Raw genomic sequence first — 10,684 nt, forward strand, 5'->3', positions numbered from 1 at the left:
GAGTAAAAAATTATTAAAGACCAATTTTCGGCAATTTTTATCAATTAATATCTTGTTAACTATTGCAAAAATTACTAAATGATAGAGGACTTTTCCTCTCAGTTTAGTCCACTCTGCCCTTATACGAAAGATTTATCATTATTTTCCAAATACCCTATATACATAAAGTTATATGTATATATGTGTATGTATATACATTTGTATACATACATATATTCTGCAATACATTCTATTTTTTTGTTAATTTTATAATCAAACTATTGTTTTCTAAACAAAACTAACTTAAGACTTTAAGACTATTTTTATGGAAGGCCACATTATCATCCATGTTTCTTTTCGATTCGCCATTGTGCAATGTGTTGTCACATTTTTATTAATAATGTCTTAAGTAATAAATATTTCATAATTTTGAGTCCAGAATCGATTCAACAACATTTTAATGTATGTAATTGTCAAGTTTTAAACTTAAATATTCGCTATTAACCAACAAGTAAACTAAGTTATCGTACAAAATGTAACTATCACCTTCTTCTCTATATAGTATTAAAAACACATTTTTAAAAAATAACATTTTAAACATTTATTTTAAATTGTTTTAAAAAAAGCTGTTGTAAAAAAATGTTTAATTTAATCTGATGTTTAAAACATATTTTAAACATTTATTTAAAAAAAAAGTTTTAAGCAAAACAACCTGGAGGAAAGCCGCGCAGTCGAGTGGAGAAGATTGGTCCGCTTGGCGATTCGCGCATATTTGATTTCGTGTGTTAAAATTTGCTAAATTTATATTTTCTCAGCAATAAATTGACGTGGAAACCTGATTTTTTTAAATCTGTAGTAGCTTGACGAGATATAATCAAATAACTTAACCAAATGTTTCGCAAAGTAATTGTAATCATGAAATTTTCGTGCTTGAATTTTTATTTTTTCAGTTTGTTACTTAAAAATTACGTTTAAGTATGGAATGCATGTCTGATTAACAAATTTAAGTCACATTAGCTATGTTTCTTTATTTAACATGCTATAAAAAGTGTCCAATTGGACAATTAAATGTATGGAATTATCAGTACAAAATTATTTTTATGAATTTAATTGCAGATGCAAATATGACATATGTAAACAAATAATTAATAAATAATTTGCTAAATGTTAGATATAACACTAACTGTTAGATATAACACTAACTTTCGCAAATATAAAAGTAAATTAGTGTTACAAAAACAATTTTGTACTGATAATTCCATACATTTAATAAACCGAAAAAATAAAAATTCAAGAAAAAATTTTCTAAACTATTATAAAAATTGCATGGTTACAATTCGAGATTTTTTTTTAACAGCAAATTCAATTCTTCATTGACAAATTGTTGCCAGATGGAACTCTTAATCTTAAAAACTAGAGGCACAGTAATTTTTTGAAAAAAAATTGTTGTCTCGGCTCCTAATAATCGGAGGGTAATCTTTTTTTTTTAAATTCGTAGAAAAATGTCAGATTTCGAATGCTTCACGGCTATTTGATATGATGTGTATTAACGAAATTATTTCCATTTTTTATATGAAAATAGATACCCACTTTTTAAAGTCGTTTTATAATAATTTAATTGCAAAAAAATCGTTTTATTAAGAGTACATGATAGTAATTCTTAAAGAAACAAAAAATCCCTGTAAATTGCTGTGCGACTGCTCAAAGATGTAGAAATTAAGTTTTTCGCAGACAGGCTTTTAACGAACAAATAGCTTTTTGCAAAAATTAATGAACATTTCAGGATTGTTTAGGGTTAGATTTATTCGTCATTACGAGAGCTACATTTTACGAGAATTTCAAAGCTTTGCGTTTAACTCAATGGAAAGCGAATGAAAAAAGGCCTTTGTCGGTGTTTTATATTTTTTTTCTACTAAACTAATAGATTGATTTTAATATTCCATGTCTCATTTTGTAGGTATTTTCATAGGTATTTTGTAGGTATTTTGTAGGTTATTTCACCTACATTTTTTATACCGAATTTTTTTCAATACAATCAATATCTTTCGTTTTATAAGCGAAAAACGTACTTTTTGCAACTATTCTTTTTCGCATACTTTCTTCACAAGTCTCGAGTTTCAAACATACGCATTTCTTTTCTAATTGCCTTTCGAGGCTCTCATGAAGAATAATATTGGTTATAATTTTTTTCCGATAAAATTATGCTTTTACTGAACTGTTCTTGCTACTCGAATTTATGAAGAGATATACTATATAACGCGCATGAAAAATCATAAACAATTAAATATCTCGTAAACTGTTGCGTTTTAACAGGATTTATACTATTCTGGATTAATGGGAGGCATACATTACAATTTATTAAAACTTATATGTTATTTAGAATGCCCCTTGCCCCTTATTGATGTCTAGGGCTGCCGAGCGGCCGAGATTGCCGAGAAAGCATTTTCGGTCACTTGAAACAAGTGATTAGTGTGATAAGAAGCTCGCTGTCTCGTTGACTCTCAGCGCGTCATAGGCATGGGCTCGTGCTTAAGTGTGTAGCTACGGTTTCGCCAGACCACTGTCTGATTCTGCGTCGCCATCGTCAACGCAGAGTTCTTAGCCGAGTAGGAGCCTTAAACATCTTCAAATTTTTCGATTGCTGTAATATTTTTTTCCTTGTTTAAGTCAAATCAAATTTTAGCCCTGTCTTGCAATACTCTCCTTATTAACGATAATATTACCTTTTTTAGGAATATTCTTTATGTGAAAATAACATTTAAATTCATTTAAAAGTTCTTGCAGATTATTCTCGACTTTATTTCGAAATTGTGGCAATTTTACATAATTTGTCAATTATACAATATGTTCGAACATTATTCTCGACTTTATTTCGAAATTGTGGCAATTTTACATAAATTTACCAATTATATTCGAACTCTGGCAGTAGTTTTTCATCTTATACAGGATGCATATATATGTACGAGGGTCGTTTTAAAAAGTTTTGAACCTAACATAAAAACAAGTATTTTTTCGATCGAATTCAGTTTTATTTTTCAACATAGTCTTTTTTTAAGTCGACACTTCCCAGCGCGATGTGTGGGGCTTCTAACCCTTTAATCCATTCAAATAATAATTAGCGTCTTGCTCTGCAAAATAGGCTTCTACGAATGCGATACCCGCTCGTTCGATAAAAATCTTTGTCCTCCGAGCCAAACTTTGAATCTAGGAAACAGAAAAAAGTCACTGAGAGCCAGATCTGGTGAATGTGAGTAGTCAACAATTCGAACCGCAGTTCGTGAATTTTTGCCATGGTGATCGTCGAAGCATGAGACGATGCGTTATCTTAATGGAACAGTACTTTCTTCTTTTTCAAATGCGGCCGTTTTTTTTCGCAATTTCTATCTTCAGTTTGTTAATTAATGATGCGTAGTACATTCTCGTTATTGTTTTACCTTTTTTGAAATAGTCGATGTGAACACAATTTTATGACTTTCCCAAAAAACAGTTGCCATCACCTTCCCGATGAAATCATCTTCGTCTTTTTCGGAGCAGATTCACCCTTCCACTGTTCTGACTGTACCTTCGTCTCAAAAGTAAAGTAGTGGATCCAAGTTTCATCAACAGTTATTAATCGGCGCAAAAAATCCGATTCGTTTCATTTAAACAGAGCCTTGGAAATGTTTTTGGTTCACAGTGATGCGCAGCAATCAATGTGCGGTTAGCTTACGCATGCCTAATTCTTCAGTCAATATATGATAAACGTATTCTTTCGATATGCCTACAGCCTCCGCTATTTCTCTAATTTTGATTCGATGGTCATTGGATTCGACGGACCAGTACCATTTGGTGAACTTTTTCGATGTTATTGGTTACAGTTTTAGAGTGTTCCGAACGCTCATCATCAGTTGATACGACCACGTTTAAATTCAGCTGCTCATCTTTTCACGGTAGCAAATGATGGGGCAGAGTCCTCGTAAACAGTATCCAACTCGGCTTTAACTTGTGTAGGCGTGTTGCTTTTTAAATGTAAGAACGGGATATCCGATCTTTTCCATTTTTACACTGACATTGACTGACGCAAATGATTCAAACAACTGATTGAGCATTCAAAATGACTAGAATTTTCATAGGCATCTTTCGAAATATGTACGATTGTAGTACCAGAATGGTTTTGACAAGTAATGTTATCTTTATCTTGAGACTCAAAACTTTTCGAATAACCTATATATACTTACGTTATATATCGTATCTTTATACTCTAATGCCTGTAGCTATCTCCGTAACGTTTCTAGCTCAGTATTACTTTTTCTCTAACTTTACCATGCCAATGTTTTCATTTTTTTGTACTAAGTTTTTCGGCCTTGTATTTAATCTCGGTATTTTTCGATTGGCGATCTTCTTTTTTGTTTCTTGCATGCAATTTCCTAGCTATTGTAATATCCTTTAACATATATTTATAATATTAATTATAATAATCATTTTCCATTATACTTACTTAATTTTTTCATTTTTTTTGTTCGGGCGCCAATTGTAACGTTTCAGAATGCTTTAGGAATAAGTTATATAAATTTTTTAATTTACTAGTCGCGTGATTACAATTATTGTTTCATTTAATGATCAATTATATTATTAGCAGTTTTGTCTTATAGAAAGATTTGTCGAATCTTATCATGTATAATTACAAGGAAAATATTTGACTAACAATAGGACTGAAATGTATTCGCTTACAGAATTATGTATTAAAGTATAATATTAATGTATATATATATATATATATATATAATATTGATGGCGATTAAACGCCAGGATCTTCGATCTGACTTTGGCTCTGGATTGACGTGTATAATTACAGCCATTGCAGAAATATTAAGCACAACAATTTTCTCGCATTTTATTGTGTAAAAACTTGCTTTTTCTAAAATGTTTTTTAATTTTGAAATTAAAAAATATACAAAAAAAAGACAAAAAAGGAAAAATATTTATTATAATATGCTTGATTCGTATAAATATTTTCAATTTTTTAATAACTTTATTCGATCATTAATTTTAAAAAAGTTTATATACAATAAAATTTTATAATAAAAAATATGATATTTTTACGAAAAATTATCATACACATTTTTTTTTAAAGCATTTTGGAGCTTAGAAAGCCTACTTTCACACACTTTCATATTAAATTTTGTTTGCTAATATTTCATTGAACTGTAACGCTGTAAAGTAAGACAAACATATGACAAAAGTATCATTTTTCAATTTTATGTAACTTATATATATAGGAACAAAATATCGTAAATAAAAGATTCGCAGATTTAAAGCTCTCCATCTTTACACTTCAAAGACTCTCTGAGATTTCTATTCGCCGAAATATTTAACTTTTTGTATAATACGAGAAAATTGTAAGAGCCTAATACTTTTGCACATAGCTGTACGTGTTAACCTCATGATCCGAAGATATCAGTATTGGAGCAAGGCTCGGGACCAATTATCTCTATCTATTTTCGCCTATTTCTCTCTCAACTAATCTCAAACTATCTTCATTATCCCTACAATCATATCTTTTAGATGTTCTATTATAAGAGTATGAAGAAAAAAACGAAATTTTTTTTGAAGGTTTTTATTTTCTAAATTTTTTGAATTTACTTAATTGATTTTCTGAATTCACTTAATATTTTTATAACGCCCTTTGTTTTTGCTCATCTTTAACCTTTTTTCTTATATTATTATATTGGTTAAAAATGTATTGTTTCAGAACGATATTTTCATCCTGTGCATACGAGTGGCGTGGTAGATAAAAATGGCAGTGGTAATTTAATAAGCAGTGAACTTGGAGTAAACACAGATTCATCACATCATCACCAACAACAGCAGCAGCATCCGCAGCAACAACAGCAACAACAGCAGCAGCAGCAGCAGCAGCAAGTACAGCAATCATCTTCGCAACAGCAACAGCAGCAAATAATAGCAGATAAATGCAGCGGGTCCAAGTCTCCTCCGTGACAGTGGAGTCGAAGAATGGAAAATCTTGAAAAACTCACGAACTCGCCATGTTTGTTAGAATCGATAATTAGTATTACATATAATAATTGCCGAAGTCACATCCGAAGTCGAATTCGAGAGCAATTGTCAGGAAATTATGCCTCATATTCAATTATGTAATTTAAACTTACGAAGAATAGAATGCTTAAAAGTTCGATCTTAATTTATGTATTATAAAGTAAGAGAATATGAAGAATGCTTTTCAAGGAATGCAACTAAGAAGGAAAAAATCCATTGATTCATATTTTATTAGGATAAATTAATATATAATATAAAATATATGCTAGGATAGATTAATACATAATATGAAGTTTCGTATTGTGAAACAATCCATTCTAACTAATATTGTATAGTTTATCGTGCGATACAATTTGCGATGCTTAAAGTGTGCTATGATACACAACTTAAGCAGTAAGACACGAACAGTAAGCAAATCAATATTTGGATTTGCCACAGCTTACGTTTAATGATCTCTACTGTGATAAGCTCATTTGCTTACTGCTTATGTTTTACTGTTTAAGTGTTTTTGTGTACTATACAGCCTTTAATGCAGTCATAAGTTAACATCGCCGTGTATGCCTTATTCTGTTTGAGAACAGAAACTTGTTTACATATAGTAGCTACAACAATATTATTTAAGTTATAAATGTAACGTATTTAGATAAAACGACAAATTTTTAAATTTTCAATATTATATAAACAATTGGACATGATAGTGGAGTATTGTGGCATATTGCTTTACATGATTGTGGATTATTGTAAAACGTTTGATTTGTAGTCAACTACATAAAGCCTGTATCAATCGATATACGATCCATGACGAATAATAGACTAAATTGTTTTTTTTTCATTTCTTGTCTTTTTACCTTCTCTCCCTTTCTTTTTCTCTTTCTCTTCTTTGCAATTTTCTGTAGCTTATACAAGTGAGAGTAGCCGATTTCTTTTATTTACGTTATTAACAATTCTTTCAAACTCACAATCATAATTGTAGCATATTGCAGTAGGTATGGTAATGCTGTATTAATATAATTTCAATGCTGTATTAGAATAAAAATATATTTGTTATTTTATAGTAATATTTTTATAGTAATATTATCACGATGCGCAAATACATTTTTTCCTATTAAGAATGAAATTATAATACCGTTTTTGAGACTTCCATGGGTGCTTTCTATATAAAGATTATGCGTTTCACGGGTTTCCTCCATGTCCTGGCATTCTAAGAATGAATTTGGACACGAGGAAACCCGCGAAACGCATAATCTTTAAATACCGTTTTATATTTAATAACCTTTCAGAAAAAGGATGAAAAGTAAGATTTTTGTATCATGTAAAAACAGGAATAACTTGTATCTATCGTACTTATCAGATTCCCGCAAGCGCTATTCTCATCTTCTTAACAAATTAGCTGAAAACTTTAAAAAATCTGATTCATATATTTTCATGTTGAATTAACACTAGAATAAAAAACAATAGTGATTCTTGGCACGTATATATTAAAGTTCTGTATTTCTCTTATAAAAATTAATATTTTACGTTTAGTTTAATTCTTTGTGTTATATTTTTTAAACATATATATATATATACAAGTTCCTGTATGTTTGTATAAAATTTATTATATATTTTATATTAATAATATTAGCAAGTATTTTCTGAATAAATTAATATTATTAATACACAATACGAGTAAAATATGGATACTTGATCAAATAAATTTTGTTATCTCTTGTATCGTAAGGATATGAATAATTTATTGGCAACGAATTATGATTCATCCATTGAATAAAAGTTATGTATAGAGTGTTTCGTGTCAATGAAGCAGCACGCGTGCATGTTACTCTTTTGAATAGCATTATTATTAAATTAAGAATGAAATTAACGCGAGAAAAAAATAATCCGTTGGCGAAGATAAATTATTCCAGTTTAGATTTGTCGAATGTAATGTTGATTTATGAACGATATTCAATGATAAACATAGCATCGTCGCATAATTAAGGTTGATATTAATATTAAGTAGGAAGAGAGTTAATGATAACTAGTCATCAGTGGCTACAAATGAGAGACAAAATAAATATGTATCGTTTATTAGATATTAAGTGCTTAATTATTTAAATATGTTATGAATAATATCGATATATATCGAAGGTAAAAAGCATAGCAATATCGCTTTGAAAACAAAAATATTTTATATAAAAGTTTGTAGCAGCAATGAATTTCAAAGTACATCGGGAAAAGAAATGTATAAGATATAATTGTTGCTATTACGGGTTTATTTATTTTATAGAAAAATACTCGATAAATAACTAAAAAAGTTTTTGTTATTTATATTATATGACAAACAAAGCTCTCTAGTATACTCATAAATTAATATATAATATTTCAAAAATATTTTAGAAGTAATATCCTTAACTTAGAAAATTCTTCTTTTTTGCATACAAGTGACAAGAAACATTTAAACCTGTTTCTTCATCATTTGTATTCGAAAGAATGTAAATGATAAAAGCACTTAATTTACATATGCAATATGTTACCAGTCTTATACATATATGTATATTATCTTTATAACAAGATTAATTCTATCATATTTAATATCTTATTATTATAATAACTTGTTGAAACAAAGCACATGCAGCCATGCACTTTCGAATTTTCTCCTTTAATGTACTTTTTTTTAGTTTTATTAATGTTTTAAAATTCGATTTTTTTGTTCAGAAGATCAAACGTATAAAAAGAAAAGAAGCATAAATTTAAAAGAAAAGTCGTATTTTTAAAACTATTTTCAATTTTCACATTATTTTTAAATGAATATTCAATCTTACAGTACAAATTCTCTTTTTTAAAATTTAACGAGATATAAATATAGCATTAAATTTTATTAATCATAATATATCTCTTAAAACTTATTTTTGTTATTTTACATACAGGGTACCTGGTAAAAAATTTTTTATGCATAAATATGTATGAATATGTACATATAAACATATATAAACATGTATATTTATAAAAAAATTATATAATTATATATAAAATATGTCCATACATGTTCATACATCCTTCTTTCTTTTGTAAACTTATTTTTTAGTGTAATAGAAATAAAAATAATGTGAAAACAAAATTAAAAGGATAATTTTCCCACTATCTATTTTTGAAAAAATCAAATTTAGAGAAAAATTGTTCATATATAACTATTAGAGCCCAGATTAAAGTCCTGAGATTGCATCAACCGTAGCTACCTCTCTCCACTATATCCCATCCTTCACCGCCATGGCGCCGTCGCTCGGGTTTCGGGCGAATAACAGTAGGGAGAATTATGAGGAACACGCTATGATTGGAATAGGAATCGTCGGTCGATGGATAATTAGGGCTCTAATAATTATATATAAAATTATACATAATTGTTATGAACAATTTTTATATTTCTCCAAACTTGATTTTTTCTACAACAAACAATGCGAAAATTATCTCTTCAATTATTTTTTATTTTGTCGCATTATTATTATTATTTTTATTACATTAAAAAGCAATTTTACTAAAGAAAAAGGGATGCATGATGTATGGGCATATTTCATGTATAATTATACTACATGTATATTATATTTATTAATATTTATATGAATGTTTACGTTATACATAATCATACATATTCATGCATGAAAAACTTTTTACCAGGTAGTCCACTTAACTTGAAAACTTTGAACATTTTACTTATTATTTTTGATGATACGAACAAAATCTTTCATATAAATTGGAACGGGGCGTATTTTGGTTACACCGATTTTTTTTTGGAAGACGTCATATAGATATGAAGGTCACCTTCACTTTTTTAGATGTAATTATATGATTTTTTTACACAATAATTCTCCTAATTATGTAAAAATATTAAGATAGAGATATCGAAAAATTAATAGGTTTTGAGATTTTATATTTTATCTTGCACATATTAATATATTAAATATCTCGTAATTATTAATTTTTTTATAATCGTTCTCATTATACTAATTAATTCCGCTTATTATTCTGTGTATAAAAGTATTAAGGTACGATTAAGGTTGATTGAAAAAATTAACACTTTACGAGTAATTTAATATGTGGATACGTGCCAGAATAAAGTATATAATAACTCAAAACCTTAACTTTTCTTAATATCTCTCTTAATATTTTTATATATAGAATCAGAAGAGCCATATTATGTAAAAAAAAATCATAATTATATCTAACAAAGTAAAAGTGATCTTCATATCTATATAACGTCTCCACTTAGAAAAAAATAACATGACTAAAAGATATATGTTCTCAAATCCATTCCACTTTTATCTAAAACATTTTTTTCATATCATCAAAAATAAGTAAAATGTTCGAGGTTTTCAAGTTATAAGTAGACCCTGTATATATATAGCACGATTCTTTCTTAAAAAATATAAATACGATAGATAAATTATAAGGCAAGATTATAAGCCAAACGAATATTATAAGCCATAGTTGTACAAAAAACTTTCTACGTACTAGCGGTATGTATAATTGATTTTTATAATATTATTTTTATTATATTGATATTTATACATAATTAAAAATTACGGATTATTTGATTGAATATTCAAACTCGCTGATAATAAAGATAATTCTAGTTAAATTCTTTTTAAAATAAATCGCTTCATTTTGAGAGGGTTATGATATAAATCTCTTTAAA

At 28.2% G+C, this 10,684-nt stretch overlaps 1 protein-coding gene across 9 annotated transcripts in view; it reads left to right on the forward strand.

Annotated features, from left to right (window-relative positions):
- Positions 1 to 6,847, forward strand: part of NfI (Nuclear factor I) — a 380,015-nt gene extending 373,168 nt beyond the window's left edge. For all 9 annotated transcript variants that reach the window (XM_087410461.1, XM_087410479.1, XM_087410439.1 and 6 more), the window contains one exon: positions 5,711 to 6,847. In XM_087410461.1, the coding sequence (XP_087266587.1) occupies positions 5,711 to 5,958 (248 nt within the window). In that variant the 3' untranslated portion in view covers positions 5,959 to 6,847. The remainder of the gene's footprint in view (positions 1 to 5,710) is intronic.
- The last annotated feature ends 3,837 nt before the right edge of the window (positions 6,848 to 10,684 follow it).

The sequence above is a fragment of the Acromyrmex echinatior genome, chromosome 1, assembly GCF_024713525.1.
Source record: "Acromyrmex echinatior isolate Ae372 chromosome 1, ASM2471352v2, whole genome shotgun sequence".
Classification (NCBI taxonomy): Eukaryota; Metazoa; Arthropoda; class Insecta; order Hymenoptera; family Formicidae; genus Acromyrmex; species Acromyrmex echinatior.